Source organism: Protopterus annectens, chromosome 7.part0 (genome assembly GCF_019279795.1).
Source record: "Protopterus annectens isolate FY-2018-M chromosome 7.part0, PAN1.0, whole genome shotgun sequence".
In the NCBI taxonomy this organism is placed as follows: domain Eukaryota; kingdom Metazoa; phylum Chordata; order Ceratodontiformes; family Protopteridae; genus Protopterus; species Protopterus annectens.
In genome coordinates this window covers 1142333552-1142358706 of record NC_056739.1, presented here as the reverse complement: position 1 = coordinate 1142358706, position 25155 = coordinate 1142333552, and the positions used below count along the sequence as shown (strand labels likewise).

General features: G+C 43.7%; 1 protein-coding gene across 1 annotated transcript in view; it reads left to right on the top strand.

Moving 5' to 3' along the window:
• Positions 1 to 25155, top strand: part of PDIA3 (protein disulfide isomerase family A member 3) — a 1140556-nt gene that overhangs the window by 824272 nt on the left and 291129 nt on the right. Inside the window, exon 11 of the mRNA XM_044077721.1 lies at positions 13614 to 13693. Within this exon, the coding sequence (XP_043933656.1) occupies positions 13614 to 13693 (80 nt within the window). The remainder of the gene's footprint in view (positions 1 to 13613; positions 13694 to 25155) is intronic.

The window sequence follows — 25155 nt, the reverse complement described above, 5'->3', positions numbered from 1 at the left end:
CTTATCTACCTATGAGGATTCTGATGCAGAGGACTCCATTTCCTCTTGTTTCCACTCCAGAAGATTTTTTCTTTTGGTGAAACCTTACACACTCTTAGGGAGCATTTCCTCTGGGAAAGCCAGGATTACTCTGACTCCAGAAAGAGGCTTAGAGAATTCTTACTCCTCCCTCAACATGGGCCTTTAGCTGTCCTTCCTGTTCTGGACATTGTAGATGATGCCTTCTTGGAATCTAGCCTGGCCCCAGACACTTTACCCACAGCTCCCAGAAAACCTGACTGGTATTGAGTACCTGACTCTCAAGTTCCTCTTCAAGAATTCTACTGCGGATCCAGAGACCATTTCCCAAGGACCAAAGGGTATTAAGGCTACTGCTGCCAAAAACCCCACCCCCTCCGATAGAGATTCCAGGGCCTTGGACAGATGGGGTAAGATTGTATACACTCCTGTTACTTTGGCCATTAGGGCCTTAAATTGCCAGTTTCATATGTTAGTGTCGCAGCATATTTTGGGACTACTTAAACAGAAAATGTTGATTCCTGACTGTGCTGAACATAAAGAATTATAGGATTTAATGCATTCTGCTGAACAAGTTGGTAAACATACTTGGCAATGTGGTTTTGACTCGAAGCATCTTGTAGGGCTGCTGTCACTGGGTCTGACTTGGAAGGTATGCTTGGCTTAAGGAGCAAAACCTGCCAGATCATGTTGAAGCTAAATTGCTGGATGCTCCCTTAAACCAAGACAGCCTGTTTGGCAACAAAGCAGAAGTCGCCCTTAAAAGGGTGGAGAAAAAGCTAAATTTATGCAAACTGTTAAAGATTTTCTTGCAAGTACAGGCTCCCAGATTTAGTAGGCATTGGCCTTCTAAGAATTGGTCCTTTCCAGTCTCATCCAGGCCTTCAGTCCAAACCCAGGAACAGCAGACCACCTAGGTTACAGTCTCAGACTACACACAGACCTAAGCAGTGGGGGGCTCTCACTTCCAAAGCTGGAAGTAGTAAGACACCCTCTATGGAAAAATGTCACAATGACTTAGCCTTAATCCTTCCAAGCCCTGCTCAACTGCCTGCTCCCTTAGGAGGAAAGCTCACCCTGCATGCAAAAAACTGGTAACTAGTTACCCAGGACAAATGGGTTTTAAATATACTTTTCCAAGGATACAGATTCCACTTCCACACCTTACCAACCCCAAACGGTTGGCCAGACCTACCCCCAAATCAGTGGGCAGAGGCTCAACAGCAGGTTCTCTCTCTAAGTATCAGGGCTTTTCAACTTGTCCCAGCAGAAAGACTAGGTTTTTACTCGAGACTTTTCCTGGTACCCAGAAAAGACTGCTCCTGGCATCCTATCCTGGACCTCTCTATTCTAAACACCTTTTTGGTAATCCCAAAAGTCAAAATGCTAACACTTCAACAGCTGCTCCCTATGCTGGGCAAAGATGCCTGGTTGGCAACCTTAGACTTAAAGGAAGCTTACCTGCACATTCCAATAAGAGAATCTTGCAGGAAATACCTACGCTTCAGAGCAGGCTCCAAGCACACTCAGTTCTCTGCACTTCCCTTTGGCTTATCTACTGCGCCCAGGGTATTCATGAAGTGTTTAGCTTCGGCCATTGCATTTTGCAGGCAGATAAATATTCAGATATACCCATACCTGGACGATTGTCTGATTCAGACAGAAAGCCAGGACTTGCTGTTAAAACATCTGGCATTTGTAAAGAAACTTCTAACCTCGCTGGAGCACACCATAAACAAAAAGAAATCTCGCCTAGTACCCTGTCAACAGATTTGTATTCCTGGGAGCAATCTTGAACACAACTTCCCAGATGGCTTTCCTCATGCCAGAGAAACGAGTTTGATAGCCTACTTCAAACAACTGGCCACAAAAGACCCAACTATCTGCAAGGAAAATGTACTGCAAGCCCTGGGGTTCATGGCCTCTTGCATTCTACTAATTCCATATGCATGACTTCATATGAGGAAACTACAATTGCATCTAAAAAGCCTATGGTGCCAAATTTCTCAGGACCTGGGAACCATGTTTCCTATAATTCCTTGTATAAAGACAGTGTTCCTTTGGTTGTCAGAGGCCTGCCACCTCAACAAGGGGCTCCCTTTCAATCTACCCCCCTGCCACCCAAACCCTAACAGACACATCGACTGTGCATAGGCGGCTCACTTGGCAGGGCAGTGCATTCAGGGCAAATGGAACCAGAGTCAGATGCACTTGCATATCAACCAAAAATAAATGTTAGCTGTACAGAATTCCCTGACAGCCGTCAAGGACCACATCCTTCCAGGACAATTTTTGGTAAAGACAGACAACACCACAGTTATGTGCTACATAAACAAGCAGGGGGGAACCCACTTGTACCCTCTCTGCAGACTAGCCATGGCTCTGTGGAACACCGTCTTGAGCTACCAAGTGCACCTACAAGCTCAATTCCTGCCAGGCAAGCTAAATTCACTGGCAGACTACCCAAGCAGAAAATCTCATGGACTGACACGAATGGAAACTGGAACCAAAAATATTCAACCTCTTGAACAAATGGGGGGACTCCAGAAATAGACCAGTTTGCCTCCCCCCAGAACTACCAAATGGACAAATTCTGCACAAGTACTCCCCACAGTCGAGCTTGGAAAGTGGATGCCCTGTCCTTTGCCTGGGAAAGCCTCTCTGTTTATGCCTCCCTCTCTGCCTCTCCTCTCAAAGGTTCTGCTAAAGATCAAACAGGACAAACCAAGGACAATACTGATTGCACCAGACTGGCCACGCCAGCATTGGTACCCCCGCTTGCGCAGTATAATAATGCTGGAGCCATGGCACCTACCTCTGACACCTTCCCTGCTGTCCCAGCAGGCGAGCCAGATTCTGCACCCTCATCTTCAAATCCTGAACCTTGCAGCCTGGCTAATCCCTTGAGCTCTCCAATAGCATCCCTCAGTAGGCAGGTGCTAGATGTTCTGGAAGCAAGGAGGCCTAACATTAGAAAATCTTATGCTGAAAAGTGGAAGAGATAGTGTTCCTGAAGCCAAACTCAGGGGATGGGCACAACAGTGCCCAGCTTACCTCATATTCTTCAGTACTTAACAGAAGTGCTCCACAAGGGCCTATTGTCAATTAAAATTCATGCCTCTGCCATTTCAGCACATAATACTGAACCATCCCTCTTCTCTCACCCCCTGCTGAAGCAGTTCCTCAGAGGGGCCAAAAATTTGACCCAGTCAGGCGAGCCACTACTCCAGCCTGGGGCCTTAACTTTGTATTGGAAAAGCTCACTTTCCCTCCATTTGAACTAGCTGCAACTGCAGAGTTGAAATTCCTTTCTTGGAAAACAGCCTTCCTTCTAGCCATCACTTCAGCAAGAATAGTGTCTGAATTACAGGCCCTCATGGCAATGGAGGTCCTTCATTATCTTCCATGCAGACAGGGTTTCCCTAAAGACCAATCCTTCCTGTATGCCTAAGGTGATGTCTAGTGTGGCCCTAAATCAGTGCATTCATTTGCCTACTTTCTCCCCGATTCCACAAGGTAAACAAATACTGCACTCTTTGGACGTGCACAGACAACTTAGATTTTATTTGGACAGGACCAAGCCTCTCAAAATCTGAACACCTGCTAGTTGGCTTTGCTGCAGGGGCGAAGGGGAAGGCCATTTCAAAGCAAATGATTTCTAAATGGATAGCCCATTGCATTCATTTCTGCTGTAAGCACCATGGAAAACATACCCCACAGGGGATAAGATCATATTCCACCAGGGCTGCATCTACATCTACAGCCTCCCTCAGAGGAGTCCCTATCAGGCAGATCCTAGAAGCTGCTACTTGGAGCTCTGAACATACCTTCACCAAGCATTACCACATGCCTATTTTTTTCAAAATCCAGGGCTGGTTTTGCTACTGCAGTCTTGCAGGGCTTAATAGCTGGTCCTAATGCTCTATAAATTCTTCCTCCCTTCCTTAGTTTTGGGATTCAACCCAAAATTAATGACTGCAACAGTGAAACATGAAGAACATAGTACAATTGTGTACACTTACCATAAATGTAGATGTTTGTATTCACTGTTGCAGTCCTGGTTACCCTCCCTCCAGCCCCTTGGTTTCTCTTGGCTCCTCCTTCCTCGTTTGTATTTAAGCTTTCTGGTGTATTTGCTTTTTGTTGGAGGTGTAACCTAACATATAATTGCTTCCCATTATGGGGGCACCTGACATCTGGGGCAAGAAAAACTGATGTAATGGCGTCTGTTGCATGTTTTATACCCCTGACGACCTGACGTCATGGAAGACAGCATCTGAAGCAGGAATCCAAGACTTTGATATTCAGGCCGGCTGAGGGCTACCTACAGGTAGATAACCCAGATGTAATGGCTGCAACATTGAATACACTCTTAACATCTGCATTTATGGTAAGTGTACACAACTGTACTTTGTTGCCCATCCTCCTCCAGATACTATGGGACGCATGGGTGAGTTAATATCTTTATGTATCTTTCGGAGGCCATTAATTATGGGTATAAGAGGATGTGATACTAAATACTCCTAGAGCTCTGTGGAGTTGATGCATGTCATAAGCAGATCATATAAGTTGTCTCTTATTTGACATGTCTCTTGAGACTTTTCCCGGTTAGGGGTCGCCACAGCGGAACTCAGGTCCGCTAATGATTGGCAGATTTTTACGTGCCGAGTTGCCAGCCCTGACACACAACCTTCAACAAAGGTACACCCATTCACGCATGTCTCCACGCAGAAGACACTCTGAGAATCTAACCGGACAGCGTCTTACTGTGCGGCGACAACACTACATGTAATGTTATTAATTTCCCCATTAATGTAACTCCTTATAGGTCTTGTTATCTTGTAACATACTGATGTTCATCTCATGATGCACAGGTCTATCCTTGATTACTATGCACCCTCTTATCGGCAGGCTTAATAATGTTGTCATTACTCATCGGTTCTTTCACTGCTTCTTTTTCTGCATAATCCTTATTACAAAAGTTCCTAGAGTTTCCATGATGTGAGTTACAGTACTTCATTTTCACAAACTTTCTTTAAAGTTTCAACTACAGGATGTGTCATGGGAGTAAGTATGTCACCTGCTTTACAAATCTGGCTCACTATTCCTGTACATACTGTACAGAATGTCCTCCTTAAAAATCTTATCCATGACAAACCCCATTCAGCTTCGAAGATAGGGATGGTATGAATGATGATCCTTTAAACGTTCTTGTGCTTCACTTAAAACATGTTCTGATAAATTTAACCACCAAGGAATCACTTTCTCAAGTGGACAGTTGTCTTCGTTCTTCATTTCCTGCTTCTGCTGGCGGACCTGCATCTCCTGTGAGCATAATGCTTTCATTAAAAAAGGTAGAACTGGAAAAACCAAACCATTGTTAGCAATGTTCTTCGGTCTGGTTGCTTGACAATTCCATTTATATACCTGACTTATTAATATGCACATGAACTTCTGATGTTGAGCCCTTTTGAGAATTGCTAGTGGATAGCTCCAATCTAGGGAAACTAATCTCCAGGATTTACATATTTACCAGTGGTCTTCATTGTATTTCCTTTCTTCTTCGAATCCACAACAGTAGTACTATTGTGCTTGGTTGGGTGCATCTTTCTGGGCCGATTCACGAGCATTGTTTACATTATTCCACTGTTTCAAATCCTCTGAGTTAGGCCATTCTAATGTTTCCTTCCAGGAAATCTTGATAATCCTGTGCTAACTTAATTTTTACATTCTTTAATTTGTTGTCATACTTGGAAAGTGCTCGTTGCAGTCCTTCAACTTTAAGAAGGCTTGCTTTCTAATTCCATTTGTTTCAATAAATCGTGCCGTTTCCTCCTCTTCCAGAAGCTGAAAATATTCAATAAGCAGTTTTATGTAGCGGAAACTTGTTTCTAAATTGTCTGCCATTTAGGTGGTAAGTCGGGGTAAACATTGCCGTAAGTTGGTAAACATCTAATGCTGAGACCCCTAGGTACAATTCTGCAATGCAGGCATGCTTCCAAATGGAAGCGTTGCTATTGCAGCCTTTTCTGTTTAAAAGCTGCTTTCTCTACTTCCAAAAAATTTTGTCATGTGCTTCAGGACTAATTGCATGAATGGATTCCTGCATTTCAACATTCAAATTAAGGAGTGGATTTTAACTTTCATCCCTTCTCCTGAAATTTGTAATATTGATCAGGGTGAATTGTGATGTGTGTTACATTTATCCTTTTCTAACTAGTTCTGCATATATAGATCTCTTTGTGCAGTAACTTTTTTTCCTATTTTTAGCAGCACATATGTATATGGTGTATTATAGGCTATGTTTTGGTCCTCTTCTGTATTGCTGGTCATGATTAATCTGCCTTTCGTTGTGATACTGTGTTATATATATTTGTTAAAATCAATAACATTTTTATTTGAAAAAAAAATTGAGTGGATTTGCTTGATTCATAAGCATACATTTTACCTTGTCACTTTTAGGTAACTTAGTAGCTTTTTCCAGTTCAGATAAATAATTCCCTCTATCCCCCTGCAATTCTGGTGAGTAAAAAAAATAAGTTAAATGGGACAAAAAGGAAGTGCTAAAGCAGTTAACTGAACAAAGAAAACAAGCAAACACACAAGTTGAGCTGACAGTACAGCGAGGAGGTCCCACGGTAAGAATAAAATGAGAAACTTTAATCACAGTATACAGAATGTAAATAAAATGAAACCGAAGATAAATGCGTTCTGTATTTGCTTTCATCAGATGTTAATAGAAACCACAGCATCTTCACTTGCAGAGTCCCAGTACTGCTTCAGCCATTAAAATGATCTCCCTAATTTCCTCCCTTTCAACCAGGGTTTTAAAGGCACCTTGTCATTTAATCCAGGCAGTTTGTGTATAAATCCACTATCCAAGGTGCTTCAATAGACTAAACTCAGTTCGGTTTGTCAGATCCCCACCTCTTAAGTTTTCAGTAACAATTTCCAGTACCATAAAACAAGAACTATGCCCAGCATGAACTAAAGTATGCTGAAATAAGGCATTAGTTCTATTACAAAGCCCAATCTCACTGAGAAGTTGCAAGATCTGATCTTTGAGTGAGCGGTTTGTCTTGCCAACATACAAATTACCTTGTCACATTCAGCAATGTCCATCTCATTCCTTGTGGAACAATCTGCGCAACTCCTTAGATGAAAAATTCTCCCCGTTATGCGGTGCTGAAAACAGTTCATAGAATTAATACAACTCTAGGCTTTGCCCTTCCTGAAAGGAAAAGTACCATTTTGCATGGATGTGATTAAATTTAAGTTTTACTTATTTTATTCTTACTGTAAGACGACCTTGCTGTGGTGTCATCTCAACTTGTGTGCTCAAAAAATGATTTATGGTGAATTCTGGTACAGCTATACTTTGTACAGCTTTTAATACTGAAGTATGTGACTTGTATCAGGTTGGAATGTAAACGAAAAACTAATTTAAGTGGAAATCTGCTGATGATGTTCTTCGTTCCCCATTGCTGCAGTCCTTACTATTGGGTATAGTCCGCTGTCCAGTCGGCCCGAATACCAGAGTATATGGCTGACGTCGGTCAGGGCGCATTAGACTGACGTCAGTACGTCAGGGTACTAATGCGCATGACCGACGTCATATCCCCAGTCTTTTTTGCCGCATGGTCCGATGCAGAAGCAGTTTTGCGAGTGCAGGTTGGCGTTCTGAAATATTTCCGAAACCGGAGTTTCGGACCGAATCAGAGTTGGCTAAGTACCCCGTTGGGGAACATTTTGGTTTTTTCTTGCCTCAGTATTTAACCGGATGTCAGAAAAAGTGAATAACTGTATTTCTTGTGGGAAACAGATACCTCATAGGGATTACCATACATTGTGTATACCTTGTTTAGGGCCTGAGCACGACGTTGTTGGTTGCCGCTCTTGTGCTAGGTTTAACAAACGCACTATTAAGAGGAGGTTAGACTGTGCCAGGTTAGTGTTTGGGAAGCGTTGCAATTATAAAATGCCGTCGGATGCTCCGACGCCCGCTTCGTCCAAGAAGCGCAAGGACAAAACAGCGAAGCCTAGGGTTGATGAACCGGCAGTCCCGGACGTCGGTTCTTTAGGAGGCTCAGTGGAGCCAGAGGTTTTGCCAGGAATTTCTATGGAATCTCAGGCAGAAACTTTACTGTTACAGGATGTACCCTCTCAGGAGGTAGGCCAGGCTGAGGGGGCTTCTCAGGTAACTGTTCTTCCCTCTTTTCCCAAAGTAATTAGAGCCTCTCCTTCTGTTGCCAAAACTTCTTTAAGAGGTAGGCCAAGTTCAGCTTCACTGGGGGCTTCTCCTAGCATTTCGGGTTCTGTACCTAAAAAACATATGCTTAAAATGGCAGAAGATTTGATTACTATGATCAGAGGTTCTATGGGCCCTCCTGATAAGAGGCCTAGGGTGGAACCGGTGTTTGACAGTTTTGAACAGTGTTCAGAGGCTTCTGAGTCTTCTGCGGAAGATTTGCAGGAGTATCCTCATTATTCTGATTCTGATGTGGATGATGCCACTCCTACAGCTTCTCCTCCTGAGGATTTTTCATTTTCAGAGACTCTGCATTCCATGAGGGAGCACTTTAAATGGGAAGGCCAGGATTACTCTGATTCCAGGAAAAGGCTTAGGGAATTCTTGTTTTTACCCCAGCATAGGCCCTTAGCTATACCTCCTGTGTTGAATGTGGTGGAAGATGTTTTTGCAGAGGCTTCCCTGAACCCTGACTCTTTGACTCCTGCTCCTGTTAAACCTGATAGGTACTATAGGGTGCCCGAAGCTCATAAGTATTTGTTTAAGAGTCCTAGGGCGGACCCAGAAACTGTTTCTCAGGGGCCTAAAGGTGTTGAGGCTTCTGTGGTTAAAAATCCTGTTCCCACTGATAAAGAGGCAAGGGCTTTGGATAGGTGGGGAAAGAAAGTGTATACTTCTTCCACTCTAGCCATGAGAGCGTTGAATTGTCAGTTTCACATGCTAAAATATCAAAATTATCTCCTTTCACAATTGAAATCTAAGGTGGATGCTTTGGCGGAAGGTATTGAGTGTAAAGCGTTGCTGGATTTGGTTTGTGTCTGAACAAGTGGGTAAGCATTCTTTGCAATGTGGTTTTGATGCTGTACAAGCCTCCTCGAGGGTGGCTGCCACTAGTTCTGTTCTTCGCAGGCATGCCTGGTTGAGGGATCAGAATTTAGCTGAGCATGTTAAGACGAGGATTTTGGATGCTCCTTTACAGTCTGATGTGTTGTTTGGTTCGCCTGTGGAAGCAGTTTTAAAGAAAATGGAGGACAAAGCTAAATCTATGCAAACTGTTAAAGATTTTTTGCAGGTGCAGCCACCGAAGTTTAGTAGAAATTGGCCTGCTAAGGGGTGGACATATCCTGCTTATGATTCCCAGTCTAGGGGTAGGTCTAGACGTGGTAGGGGTAGAGCTCAAGGTTCTTTTAGGCCTAGAACAGGGAGTTCACCTGCTCAGACTTCTGGTGAGGGCAGGGGTCAGTCCTTTCGTAAACAGACCCAATGACCTGCCTTTTCAGCTGCCAGTAGATTCTCGTCTGGCAGCTCCCTTGGGAGGAAGACTGTCTCTTTTCAAAGAAAATTGGGATTTAATTACTCAAGACAGATGGGTGTTGGACATCATTCACCACGGTTACAGATTTTATTTCCATACAATGCCCCTTTCAAAGGCATGCCAGACGTTCCTCCTCCACAAAGAAAAGAGGCTCAAAAGCAAGTTTCTCAGTTACTCCAGATGGGGGCCATTCAGCCAGTCCCTGTATCAGAAAGGGGCCTAGGGTTTTATTCTCGCCTGTTCCTAGTACCAAAACAGGGGAACACGTGGAGACCAATTTTGGATTTATCTCTCCTCAACACTTATCTGGACATTCCCAAGTTCAAGATGTTGACGTTACAACAGCTTTTACCTCTGCTGGGCAAAGATCACTGGATGGTAACTTTAGATCTCAAGGAAGCTTACCTTCATGTGCCCATAAGGCTAAGTTGCAGGAAGTATCTGCGGTTTCGAGCTGGAAATTCTCATTATCAGTTCTCTGCATTGCCCTTTGGCTTATCTACTGCGCCCAGAGTATTCACAAAGGTTCTGGCTCCAGTGATAGCTTACTTCAGGCTACAAGGAATTCAAATCTATCCTTACTTGGACGACTGCCTGATTCTGGCTCAAGAAAAGGAAGACCTTCTACAGCATCTGGAATATGTTATAGCAGTGCTAAGATGCCTAGGGTATTCTGTGAACGAAATAAAGTCCAGTCTAGTACCCTCTCAAGACATGTGCTTTCTGGGTGTGAGACTGAATACAGCAGCCCAGATGGCCTTTTTAACCCCGGACAAACAAGAGTCTATCACTTTACTTCCATCAACTATCTCATCAGTCCGTGCTGACTGCAAAGACAGTCCTTCAAGCATTAGGGTTCATGGCATCTTGTATTCTGGTGCTCCCCAATGCCAAACTGCATATGAGGAAGCTACAATGGTATCTCAAAAATGTATGGACACAGCACTGCCAGGATTTGGACACTGTCATTCAAATAATACCTTGCCTTCAAAAAGAATTTTTGTGGTGGGCTCAGGAATGTCACCTAAACAAGGGACTCTCTGTGACCCGGCCAGAGGCGAGTCAGATTTTAACGACAGATGCCTCGGACATTGCTTGGGGAGCTCATCTAAATGGAAAGTGGATACAAAACAAGTGGCCTGCCAGACTACAGCATCTACATATCAACATGAAGGAGATGTTAGCAGTCCAGTTTGCATTAATGGCTTTCAAGGAGTTACTTCTTCCAGGGCAGGTGTTGATTCTAACAGACAACACAACTGTCATGTGGTACATCAACAAGCAAGGGGGAACACATTCTTATCCTCTATGCAGGCAAGCAGTGATTTTATGGGAGACTGCGCTAAGCTTGCAACTAACTCTTCAGGCAAGGTTTCTGCCGGGAGCACAGAACTCCTTAGCAGATGTGTTAAGCAGACAAATCATGGATCCCCACGAGTGGAAACTGGATCTTCATGTATTTCAGAAATTGACAGTGTCATGGGGAACTCCAGACATAGATCTGTTCGCTTCTCCACTAAACCACCAGCTGCCAAAGTATTGCACAAAGGGGTTTCATCACACAGCTTGGAAAGTGGATGCTCTGTCTTTCAATTGGAACAGCCTTCATGTGTATGCCTTTCCACCTCTGCCTCTTCTTCCAAAGGTACTATTAAAGGTCAGACAAGACAGGCCAAGGATGATTTTGATAGCTCCAGATTGGCCTCGGCAACACTGGTACCCACTACTACGGAGTCTGGTAAAGAAGCCTCCATGGCCTTTACCTCTGATTCCTCATCTGTTATCTCAGAAGGACGGTCATCTGCTCAATGTCAAGCTTCACTCTCTTCATCTAACAGCCTGGCATATTCTGTGTTGAAACACAGCAGGTCTCAACTTCCTCAACAAGTTTTAAATGTGATTATGGAAGCTAGAAGACCTAGTACAAGGAAAGTGTACGCAGAAAAATGGAAGAGATTTTTATTTTGGAGTACAGCAAAGAATTTGGAGATTTCTGAGCCTAATTTGACTGTGGCTCTTCAATATCTTACTGAGTTATTGGACAAAGGTTTGTCCTTCTCTTCCATTAAGATTCATGCTGCAGCAATTTCAGCTCACTATGATTGTGACCCACCATTGTTTTCGCATCCTTTGTTCAAGCAGTTTCTTAGAGGGGCAAAGAATATAAGACCGGCACGTAAAGCTCCTACTCCTGCTTGGGATCTCAATTTTGTGTTGGAAAAACTTACTCTACAACCTTTTGAGCCTCCGGCTACTGCTGAATTGAAATACTTGTCATGGAAGACTGCTTTTCTGTTGGCTATTACTTCTGCAAGAAGGGTGTCTGAGTTGCAGGCCCTTATGGCAGTAGAGCCCTTTTGATTTTCCATAAGGATAGGGTATCATTACGCACTAATCCTTCCTTTATGCCTAAGGTGGTTTCTAGTGTGGCTTTAAACCAAACTATTCATTTGCCTACTTTTTATGCAGACCCCCAAAATAAAGGGGAAAAGATTTTGCACACTTTAGATGTACACAGGCAATTGCGTTATTATTTAAGCAGGACTAAGGATTTTAGGCAGTCTCAGCAGTTGTTTGTTTCTTTTGCTTTGAGTTCGCAGGGCAAGCCTGTGTCAAAACAAACTATTTCTAGGTGGATTGGCTTTTGCATTGCATTTTGTTATTCCCATCATGGCAAGGAGATTCCAGCTGGGATTAGGCCTCATTCCACTAGGGCTACTGCCACTTCAACAGCATTTCTAAGGGGGGTGGCAACTAAGGATATTTTGGAAGCAGCTACTTGGAGTTCAGTGCATACTTTCTCTAAGCATTATCACCTTCCTATCTACTCTAAGTCTAGGGCTGGTTTTGCCACAGCTGTTTTGCAAGGCATGTTGTCAGCTCCTGCTTCTTTATGATTTGCCAGCCTCCCTTACCTCTGCTTTGGGATTCTACCCAATAGTAAGGACTGCAGCAATGGGGAACGAAGAACATAGTACAGTTTTGTACCTACCATAAATGTAGATGTTCGAGGTACCCATTGCTGCAGTCCAATTTACCCTCCCTCCTTCCCCTCTGTGTTTAGGGGTGGTTGTGTAGGTGAGGTTACATGCTGATATTTTTGTATATATTCTTGTATATATTATACATATTTTTGGTGCAGGTATTTTGGGCCTTGTCTTTTTAGGGTCTTCTGACATCTGGGGCAAGAAAAGACTGAGGATATGACGTCGGTCATGCGCATTAGTACCCTGACGTACTGACGTCAGTCTAATGCGCCCTGACCGACGTCAGCCATATACTCTGGTATTCGGGCCGACTGGACAGCGGACTATACCCAATAGTAAGGACTGCAGCAATGGGTACCTCGAACATCTACATTTATGGTAGGTACAAAACTGTACTTTTTTCCATTAATCTTTGTATTTTTTTCCTTATAAACATAGAAATGTCAATAATACATTGGATAAGTTTGGATTAAGCCGTACTTTGCATTCTTTAATTTTGTATTTGAAGGCTGTTAAATTATTTTGTGGCAGCGTATTCCGCTTTATCTGTAATGAAGTGCTTACATTAGTTTTGTTGTGTCATAAGCCTAAGTGTGTAACTGTTAAATAATTTTGCTTCTGTGGCAGCCATATAAAGCTGGGTGTCTAACTGCTTGGAATCTAGTGAGATTTTTAAATATAATTGCAGTTCATGCTATTAAGAGACCCGTACTCTTGAGGTTATTTTGTATGTGTTTTTACATAAAAATATGCAATCGATAAATTTGGCCTGGGTGGATGTGGCTGCAGAGAAAAACTTACTGGCTAGGGTAGAAGATTGCATCCGTCTACTTAAAGCTCTGACCATTGCATTTCTTAGTGTGGCGAGTGTTCACATTTGCACTCATCTTGATGTCTAATTTTGTTCCGTTTGTTTTTCTTCTAGGTTGTGGTGCAGGTGTCCTAAACTGCGTTTTAAGTTGACTAGGGCAACCAAATGGGTAAACAGTGTTTTGTACTGCTTGTATAATTAATTTTTTTTTTTTTTTTTTTTTTTTTGCAATAGCTGGCAGATGATCCCAATATTGTGATTGCCAAAATGGATGCCACAGCTAATGATGTGCCTCCACCTTATGAAGTTAGTGGGTAAGTGAAAATTTAGCGTTGAGCTATGTTTTTTCCTCTTATTTTGCTTTGAAAGAATTTTCTTATGAAGGCAGCCACTTAAGTACAGTGCATTTGCCATCAAGTGCTCGTCTAGGCATGTAAGATATCATACAAATACATTCCCTTCAATTTTTTTTCTGACCTTTAAAGGTTTGTGTCTTTCCTTTTAGTACTGAGTTATGACACTTTTTAGCAGATTGTCAGTGTTATGCTAGCATGTGAGTGACACGTGACAGTACACGAGTCTGTCAATGTACTCCGTTAAGTTAATGGGGAAAGACACTGAACATGTCATAAAGCTAGTTAGTGCATAGAGATGAATGGTAAGCTGAAAGAATTAACGGTAGTGAAGAAAATAATGAAGGTATTTATAACATGTAACATTTACCACCATATGTGAGTGGCAGATGACCCTGTTAGATGACATGTGCAGACTGTATTGTCAGAGTGGTGGTAATTGTGAAGACTGGTAGAGTATGTCTCAAGTTTGCCAGCCTCCCCCCATGCATGTGCGCGCGCACATGTTCTGTTGAGTTTTGTATTTTGCTCCTTTCTGTGCAGAATTATCTTCATGTAATCAAAGGATGTCTGTTTTTTTCTGCATTTAAGACTTTGCAGTTAATGTCAACCTGCTCCTAAAAACTGAGTATGTAGTTTCAGTGACACAACTCATTAATTCCAATGGAGTGCAGGACTTTTGCAGTGCAACTTCCATTGGGCAGAGCAAAAGCTTTTTCACAGAATCAAATTGTCCTCGCATTTCAAACAAATGTTCATATCTTTGGCGCCGTAAGGATTGTTAAAGAAATATAATTGGCAAACTTTTCAGCACAAACTATTTTTATAGTGGTAGTATTTTCTAGGGTCTCTGTCTTAAAACCAAATTTTATAAGTCATAGTAAACACTAACTAGTACATTTGTAATATTGTCTAAGCAACTTAGAATATCTCAACTACTCATGTTACACAGTCAGCCGCAGTTGTATTCATCTAGCTGATAGCTTTCATATGAGGCTAAGGAGTTCTGTCTGTCTTGGTTGTTGAGATATTTAGAAAAATGTGAACATTAACTATTTTACAGTACTCATTTATATAGACAATCTGTTTGCCTGCACTAGACATAGGTGAAATATTAGTGCAGTTGAGTTTGGTATTGTGTAAGTTTTAAGATGAAATCTTGTAAAACCTTGTACATAGCATGGCTTGGGAATTACTGATGCAAATAGGTTTTAAACCAAAGCTTCAAGTATCTTGCTATACAGAAGTGTTTCAAAGAACTGATCTGATGTTAATCTTTGTTTATTCCTTACTCTAGGGATTTGGTTTTGACCTCTGAACCAAGCCGGCCTTTTTTTCAAACTTGCGTCAGCCACAAACCTCTTGAGCTAAGATTTTACCCATCATGCCCTTCTCCCTGTTATCCCAGATCTAGTTTGCCACATTGCTGTTCAACCATGTCAAGCCGTTCCTCTCCAGCTAAGTGTATATTTTGATAAAATTTTTTGTTTTTTCTCACAGAATTCTTAGTTTTTCGACTGTATTAAGTTGTATCTTCTCTTTCTTTATTACCTGTACCTTTTTGGTATCTTCTACCTTTGTTGGTGGTCTTTCCTTGCCCTTGCTTGGGCCTTGCTACAGTGTGTGTGCTTAGTTTTTGAATATTTTGTTGCTATGTCTAAGAAAGGGAGTCCAGGCTTTAAGAGGTGTTTGAAGTGCGGACACTGCCTCACTCTGACACACATGACTTGTGTATTTACTGTTTGGGCGTGCCTCATCTCACAGTGAAGCCACCCTGTCAGATTTGTAAAGGTTTTTCTGCCAGGACTTTGAGCGACCGTAAAAATAAACTAGTACTAAAGGGTCTCCTTAAGACCTCTTTCTGCGAGGCTATTTCTGGGTCACAGGAATCTTCTCCTTTCAAACAACATAAAAGGTCCAAGTCTCTCCCATCATCTCCATCTGGAGACCCTAAGAAATTGAAACACAAAAAGACTAAATTGTCAAGTCTGTGCCAGCGGCTGCTTCGGCACAGACTCACTTGACTCTGTCTCCGATTATGTCTGCTGGTCCCCCTACACCATTGCTTTCGCAGCCTTCAACCTTCATGGTGCAGACTACTATGGCACCGACTAGTTCAGTGCAGACTTTGCACCGATTGGTATATTGGGGCAGTCATCTTTGGCACCGACTGGAGTCTCGGTGCAGACATCTTCGGCACCAACAATTTTCTCAGTGCAGACCCCTTCGGCACCGACAGTTTCTCGGCACAGGCCCCCCTCGGCACCAACAGTTTCTTCGGTGCAGGCTTTTTCGGTGCTGATGGTTTCAGTGCAGACAACTCCAATTTTGACAACACCATTCTCTATGCAGTAATCTTCCACACTTTATTTCGGTGCATAACGCTTCTGCACCGGCTTTAGTGGTGGACTATACAAACACCACCAGTTTCAGTGCAGACATTACCTGTTCAGACACCCTTTCAGTGGTCATGCTAGCCCTTTTTTGGACTGGCCCAAATCGCTTTCAGGGCTTTCAGTGAGGTTTACCAGAAGCCTTTCTTAACATGATGCGGTGCGTCTTGTAGACAGTCTGCTTTTGGCCAGAGGAGTTCCTGCCCTTTCAAAAGCCCCCCCCCCTCCCCCCCCGGAGTTGATCACCCTTCTCCACAGACTCCTACCTATACTCAGACTTCTGTGGAGGTTTCGAGGCATCCCTCAGGTGGGCCGACCTTCCTGGCCTTGGAGAGGACACTGGCCACTGCTTCTCGGCCACCTCTGTCTGAGACTGCTACTTCTGAGCCTCAGCTGTCTCAATTCGCAGCCCCAGGACTCTTGATACAAGAGTCTCTGGCCATTCTCTCCCTGGAGACCCCATCCTTGCAGCCTTCCCCAGAGTCCTCCACTGAGGAAATCCACTGCAAGACTACATGTAAGAGGAAGCACATGGACTCCACGGAAGAGTCTGACCGAAGTCGCAGATTACGATGACTAGAGGAGGAGTCCCCATGTTCACCCTTCTGACTAGATTTCCTTTGGTGACATCCTTGAAATTTTAACGCAGAGAGGTGTGAGTGGAAGTCCTCTGACCTTTCCTCAGAGGAGTCTGTATTCCTGCAGGCTTTTTGTGCCCGGCTTCCTACCTCCTGGGTTTACCCCACCTGCTGATGAGCTCAGCGTGCATGGAAGACACCAGACTAGTGCATACCTCGTAGGCAGGACAAAATCCTTTCTCCCCTAGAAGAGTGCACCCATTGGTCGAAAGGTCTCCTAGTAGACACCTTGGTGGTGGCTGCCGCTACAAAGAAGGAACTGGCAGAGGAGAGCTAGGCTGTTCACCCACCCAGTAAGGATTTCCGGGTAGTGGACAGATTAGTGAAGAGAGTCTTCGCGTCATCTACCTTTGCTGTTAGGTCCTCTATCTGGCGCATTTCACAAGGCTACAGAGAGACCTGATGTCTGAACTCTTGAGATTTTGGCAGGAGCCGTTTCTGATGAGGTCTGAGATGAGGTGGCCTTTCAGCGACCCTAGAATCTATTTTAAATTCCTCAATGTGAGCGGTGAGAGCTGCAGGCATAGTTGAGATGCCATGCCTGGATGCACCTTTGTGACTTTGCGGATTCCTTCAAGGCTTCCTTCCTTAACACCCCTATTGAGACAACTACTTTGTTTGGCTCCAAGGTAAAAGATACATTGGCCAGATGTGAACAGGATGTTAAGACCTTATCTGCCGTGGGTGTCCGTTTCTTAGCGGTTCTATTCTAGGAATCAGAAGAGTGGGAAAATGTGGCACAAAGTTTCTGGGTCCTTTCTGTGACTCTCAGGCCGAGTTTTCCCCTAGAGGCAGGGGGGATTCTAACGGAGGATGCCCTTTTTGGGGCAGGGGAGGTCTGCAAAACTGGGGTTCCAGGTAATCTTTATCTGGACAAGCCCTATCAGCACTCCTGAGGAGAAGCCCCGATTGCTTTCCTCTGGAAGCAGTCGGGGTCATTTTTCCTTTTACCCTTCTGCCTGGCAAACCATAAACAGAGATGCTTGGGTGCAAAGGCTCATCACCAGAGGATACCACATTCGTTTCTTATTCACTCCCCCCTTACCCAGAAGCTTACCTGATGTACCGCCCAGTCAAAGGAAAGCTGCAGCCAGAGATATCAGAGCTGCTTCAAAGAAGTCATCCAAACAATCCCCCCAGACCAGATAGGATCCAGCTTCTATTCTTTTTGGTGCCAAAAAGGACAGGGGACTGGAGACCAATTCTGGATCTCAGCGCCCTAAGCAAATGCATAGAGACAGAAAAATTCCGGATGGTCACGGTTCAGTCTATACTTCCACTTTTGGAAAAAGACGATTGGATGTGCTCCATAGATCTTAAAGACGTGTACTACCACATAAGGGTGGAAAGGTGCTCAAGAAGATATCTTCTCTTCCGGGCGGGAGCCATTCATTATGTTTCGCGTGCTGCCCTTTGGACTCTCTACAGCTCCCTTGTGTTCACAAAGTGCATGGCAGTAGTCACAGCTCACCTGCAGATTCAATGATTCCAGGTGTTTCCCTACCTAGATGACTGGCTCATTACTGCCCCAACAAGACGTCTACTGGATCAGGCCTTGACATGCACCCTTAACACTGCACAGCAGCTTGGAATTTCAGTAAACTGGAAGTAGTCTAACCTTACTCCGAGCCACTCATTACAGCACATTGGAGTGATTCTGGACACTATGACTTGTACAGCCTCTCTACCAGATCACAGAATTCAGAGGATCAAAGAACAGGTTCAGGCAATACTTGCACAAAATCTAGCCTCAGCTCGATCCTTCAATTGCTGGGATCAATGGCAGCCTCCATCAGCATAGTCCCTTTAGCAAGGCTACACATGCTTCTTCACTGGCTGCTTCTTACTCAAGTGGTACCCATCCCAGCATCCCTTATCTTTTCTAATTCGAATAACCAAGATTTGCAAACAGGGCTTGCTCTGGTGGATGTCAAACAACCCTCCCCAGTGGTCTCGACACTTCAACCCTCAGCCCAATGCCACAGTGTCCACAGATGCCTTCTTGATGGGGTGGGGTTGTTTCAGGGAAAGACTGTCCAAGGCACTTTGGTCACAGACAAGGCCCATCTGTATGTCAATGTCCTAGAACTGAGAGCAGTGCTACTAGCGTTGCAAGCATTCCAATCGATCCTTCCGTCAGGGACTATTGCAGTTCAGTCAGACAACATGACAGTAGTCTGGTACATCAACAAACAAGGGGGAACCAGATCATACCCACTTTGTCAAGAGGCCATGAGAATATGGCACTGGGCGATGGCCTCCAACCATTTTCTGATAGCGATGCACATTCCTGGGAGCTCCCGTGTGGTAGAGGACAAGTTGAGCAGATGCATTCTACAGCCTCCCGAGTGGTCTCTCAAGCCTCTAGTGGCAGCGAAGATTTTCGACCACTGGGACCATCCTTGCTGTGACCTATTTGCGTCCCCATCCAATCGAGTGCAGCAACTACTTGACCCTGATCCCCCCCCCCCCCCTCAGAGACTGTCACCGAGAGATGCTCTAATCTACGATTGGCCCTCTGGTCTGCTATATGCCTATCCTCAAATACCCCTCGTTCCCCTGTTGGTTGAAGAGCAAAGTGATCCTCATTGCTCCATATTGCCCTCATGTTTTGTTTCCCTTCCTGTGGCCTCATCTAGATCGACCATGGATTCTCAGTCTAACTCCAGAGTTGACCTCTCACCTGCAGAGTCTGGTTCATCTAAACCTATCCAGCCTGAAACAGACAGCTTGGTTTATCCACTTCCAGTGATTGCCAGGCAGCATGATCTATTTTCCCCTTTGCATGAAATCTTGATTGCCTCTCATAGGTCATCCACCAGACTACTCTACTGCAGCAAATGGAAGAGGTTTTCTCTCTGGCTACAAGATAAACAAATGGACTCCTACAGCCCCTGTTTCTACTGTGCTAGAATATCTTTCAGACCTTTTTAATCAGAGGTAGCAGCCTCCACAGTTCATGTTCATTTGGCTACGATTTCCAATTTTCATAATGGCTTCCAGGGCTCTTCCTTAATGTCACACAGACTGGAAGACCTTTATGAAGGGTGTAACCTAACTAAAGCCTCCATTCAGAAAACCTGTTCAACCTTGGGACCTGTCCTTCAACCTTCAGGGGTTGACAACTTCTCCCTTTGAGCCTGCATCTACCTGTGATCTAAAGTATCTGTTATGCAAAACACTGTTCTTGGTTGCTATTACTGCGGACAGACATATTTCTGAATTATAGGCCTTGTCTATCAACCCCCCCCCCACCTCATCTTTCACAAGGACAGAGTTTCATTAAGGACCAGTCCGACCTTCTTGCCCTAGGTCGTGTTATTTATCAGACTATTGATTTGCCAGTGTTCTTCCCTAATTCTAACAAAGGGAAAATATTTCCTGCATTCCTTGGATGTACATAGACGTTCGTTTTTACCTAGACAGGGCTAAATTTAATAGAAAATCTGACTAGCTGTTTTTGGCCTTTTCTGAATCCAGATTAGGTTGTCTGGTTTCAAAAGTTACTTTAGCCACTTGGTTGAGAAATTGTATTACTTTCAGTTATGGCAAGAATGGTATCTCTCTACCTGGCAGAGTAAAGGCCCACTCTACAAGATCAGTGTCCATGTCTGCAGCCTTCCATGCGAGAACATCTTTGACATTTGTGCAGCCACAACCTGGGCTAGGCCTCATACCTTCATTGCTCATTACAAGTTGGACTTGGCCTCCAGAGGCAGAGCTTCTTTTGGTTGTATGGTGCTCCGGAATGTCCTTCCATAGGGCCACCCAGGGAACAAGATAGCTGGAGACTCTGTCCCAAGAGTTAGCAATAAACTATGATTAACAACATCAGATAAAGCAGTTGTCTTACCATAACGTTCCATCTGAGTTGTTTCATCTTCATTTATTCATTACGGCCCACCCGCCTTCCCCCTCCAAAGGTTTCTGGTGGATCTCATTTGTCATCCTTTCCAATTGTTGGGTCATGTCTGACCAGAGGTAGCCTCAGCTTAATTTTTTCAACTTGCAAACTAGATCTGATGTAACAGTGAGAAGGGCATGATGGGTAAAATCTTAGCTCAAGAGGTTTGTGGCTGACACGAGCTTGATAAAAAGGCCGGCTCGGTTTCGAGGTCGGAACCGAATCCCAAGAGTAATGAATAAACGAAGGTGAAACAACTCTGATGGAACATTATGGTAAGACAACTTTTTTCTAATTTATTACGTGGCTTACAGAATACACAAATGCAGTTCACATAATACATATGTAGAGTCTTCCTCCTGCTGCATTCAGGACAACACCTGCATACTCTAAGTCTCCTTCAATTAGTCAGATCATATGAAATGAACTCTATTCAGAAAGGGGAAGATCTTGGTCTTATCAGGATATGATTTGTGCTGGAATATTGACCTATCTGTAAGCACTGAAACTGGAATATATCCATCAATTCACCCACAGCTGCTTTTTCCCATTTGCACATGGGGTTGGGGTGTCAGTTCAACAGTGACAATCTGCAGCCAAAGTTTACCATTTGACCAAAAATGCGAAATATCAAATCTCAATGTTAAGACTCAGTAATAAAAATGGGAATTTTCCCTTTTCTCACTGTTGTATGATCCTGCAGTTGGTATATATAATTATTGGGGAGTGTGGTGGCCCCTCCCCAGTATTAAATAGGTTTTCAATATTTTGGGTTTAGAGCATTTGGTATTTATTTTGTTTTCAGTTAAATATACACCCTGAAACTGGTAGTATGATTAAATAACTGTTAGAAGAAAAAGGTCCGCATAAAAACTAGAAATTCTAAACTAGCTATTTCCACTGACAAATTTATGCAAATATAAGCTTACCTCCCCTTGACAAATGTCAAGAGTGTACCAGAGACAACTGCAGTAATGTGCCTTTTTTTACTGGTCTCTTGTACTACAGAGATGGAACCCACCTCTCTGGATTTCTGAAGTCTCCATTTCCATGATTCATAAGTGGCATTGGGAAGGCACCACAAAAAATGTCCATTGTTCCTTTTCTGTTCATATACTATTGCAAAATAGTTTCCCCAAAGCAAGTTTTTTTAGTTTACTTTTAGATTGTATGCTGCATGACCTTGTAGGTAGGTGGTATAAGTTAATTTTTTCACTGTATTTGCACAAACCCATTTAAACATGTGTAATGCATTTAAACACTGACATCTGGTACCACTCAAGTTACTCTGGTTCAAGTTGAGTGTACAACAAAAATGTGGTGTAATTCATAAGAAGTTTGAGTCAGTGACATTCACATTTTACAGTAAGCTTTCTTTAATCTGTTCTGTCAGATTCCGATCCCTTCCTCAATCTTGGTTGCTGTAATGAGACTACACCCCACTGCATTTGTGGTTTCAGACAATGCAGATGATTTTGCAGTTTGTGGTCCTATCAGCTTGAAAATTTTGGAAACCGCATTGTAAAGTAGTGCCATTCTTACCACCTGATCTATGAGTGCTACTTGCAGCACACATTTATTTTATGGACTGCCTTTACCACAGGCATTCTTGTGTATTCATGTTTTCCACCATTCCTAAACAGAATCTATCACCAGCAGCCTCATGCTGTTCATATCCGAGTAGCTTGCACACATGCCTAAAATTCTGTCACAGCAGAGTTTGATTAGATGAGAAGCATCACCTCTTCACAGGTTGCATGTCTCTGAACATCCCTTGTTTTTTTCTGTTATTCAGCAGAACAAGCTTATCTTCAGCAAAGCAGATGTCTTTCTATATAATTTCAGTATTCCTTACCTCTGGGATCTCGTGTCAAGGATAGCCCAATATCTGGCCAGTATACCAAAGCCTTTTATATAGGGCGAGTCTCGAGTCAGCCATAGTCTCCCAGCATCTGTGTAGGGCATACAAGTGACATGTATGCTTCCAAGTCAGAAATTCATTACCACCAGTCTTAATGCAGTTGTCATTCGTCAGTCTGAACGCCTTTTGCTTTGCTGGTGTTGCTAAACCAGTTTTGTTTTGAATCAGTACCCTGTTGGGGTTCTTTTGTTTTCCTTGCATTGTTCACTGGGTTTGATGTCATCCAGGAAAGGAATCTGTCAGCTGAGGCCAATTTCTCCTAAAGGCCACTGCAATAGGTGTCTGTTTTGCTTAGGTGCATCCTATGACCACACCGAATGTTCATTTGTCAGACTTGTTCTCAAAATCTTGTGTAGTCACTTTGCATTTACCTTGAAAACCAACCTCTCAAGCTTTTGGCCCATGGTACCATAACATTCTATTTACCCCAAGGTAACTGCCTCTAACGAAGGTGTCCAAGAAATCTAGGCCAGAGTCTAATGCTGTCCAGCCTCCACTGGCTGTTTCACTTGACGTGAGTGAAACCCCAGATGACCGACATTGACTTTGGTTTCCTCTGTTGCGACCTTCTCTGAGGCCAGCACTGAACCCGTTGCAAGGCCTCCAAGGATGTGCGAGTAAATATCCGGTGTAGACATTGAGTGGGAATCGCAGCTGATTATTTCCGAGTGGTCTAGGAGGATTTCTCAGGTCCGTGTACAGAAAGAGGTGCTGAGTACCTTAATTGAATCCAGGGAGGGTCCAAACCTTCATGTTTGTCAGAGCTGGTGTCTTCACCTAGGGATCTGTAGAGGGAATGGCAGGGCTTCACTCGAGGCTTGTTCAGTGCCTTGTTGGCATCAAAGCCTCCTTTCAGTTCCTGATCCTCCTTGGTCTATGAACTATGGAACCAGAGCGTTTGGATGTAGATTCGGATTCAGAGTAAATTACTTGTCCTATTCCTCCCAATTGCCTTCACATTTAGATTTTGGGTCGGAGGAGGAGGAATCTTAGTCCTGATTCTCCTTTGGAGGAACTTTCCTTTGATATGGTCCTGCACATGAGGGAGCACTTTAGTTGGGATTGCTCCCAAGATTTGGATGTCCAGAAGAGGTATGAGTGGTTACAAATGAACTCTCTCCCAAACCAGCTATCCCTCCTCTGTTGGCTGATCGTTTGGATACTTTTTCTGCTGCTTCCCTGATGCCACATTCTCTGCCTCCAACTTCAAAGAAACCTGATAGGATGATGTTCATGTTTCACTGTTGCAGTCATTACATTTGGGTAGTCTGCTGGCAGGTTGCCCTCAGCCGGCTTGATTAACAAAGTCTTGGGTCCTGCATCGGTTGCTGTCCCTTCTATGATGTCAGGTCATCAGGGGTATAAAACATGCAGCCGACGCCATTACATCAGTCTTTCTTGCTGCGCGGTGCCCGAAGCAGTTCGCAAGTGCCGGTCGACTCCTGAAATTTTTGTTTGAGTTTCGGATCCGAAGTCTTCAACTAAAAAGCTAAGTACCTTGTTGGGGAAATTTTTTCTTGCTCCTTACTGATGTCAGTAAAAGTTAATTGCATTACTTGTGGGAAGCAAATACCTCATAAGGATTTTCATTTGTACTGTATTCCTTGCCCTAGGCCCTGACCAATAACGTACCTTGCTGTCGGTTTTGTGCTTTAATCAACGCCATATCAAACGATACATTTTTGCTTCTAAATATTTTGGCTCACACTTTTAATTATCCAGAAATGTAGTCTTTTTAGCAATCAGACTACTGGAATACCTATAAAAAATGCAAAGAAAGAGACAGGCCATTGAGGTCCAAAACTGCCCACAACTCTTTTCCTAAGCTAGTCCGCCAGTACTCAGTGAGGCGCTTTTGCAGCCCCTGATTACCCACTACTTCTGATTCGCAGGCCTCTACTGAGACCCATTCAGAATCCGGTATGCCATGAGATGCTTCAGCTATGGCACGCGCAGATGTCTCTACCTTGGATGGGTCCGGAGCCGCTGTGCAGGCACCGGCTTCTGAGTGTGTTTTCAGGCCTACAGATTTGTATATTAGACCAATGCCATTTTCAAAACTAAGGCCAAAATCTCGATCTTTGCCTAAAAAACTGATGCCTGGGCCACATGTGCAGGCCCCTATGCCTGAAAAACAAATGATCAAAATGGCTGAAGATTTAATTACTCTGATCGGGGGTAGCCAACACCCCCCCCCCCCAAGAGGCCTAGGCAAGACATTGATTATGAATTTTCAGAACAGGATTCTATTTCTTCTGACTGTTCTAATGAACAGGAATTGTCTATACCTACTTATGAAAATTCTGATGCAGAAGATTCCATTCCTTCTGCTTCTCCCCCTGAGAATTTTTCTTGTGGGGAAACTTTACATACCTTAAGGGAACATTTCCACTGGGAAAGTCAGGATTTCTCTGAATCTAAAAAGAGACTTAGGGATTTTCTTCCTCAACATAGGCCTTTGGCTATACCTGCTGTTCTAGACATTATTGTTTTTTCAGAATCTAGTATGGCTCCTAATTCTCTGCCTCCAGCTTCTTGTAAGCCAGACAAATACTTACAGGGTCCCT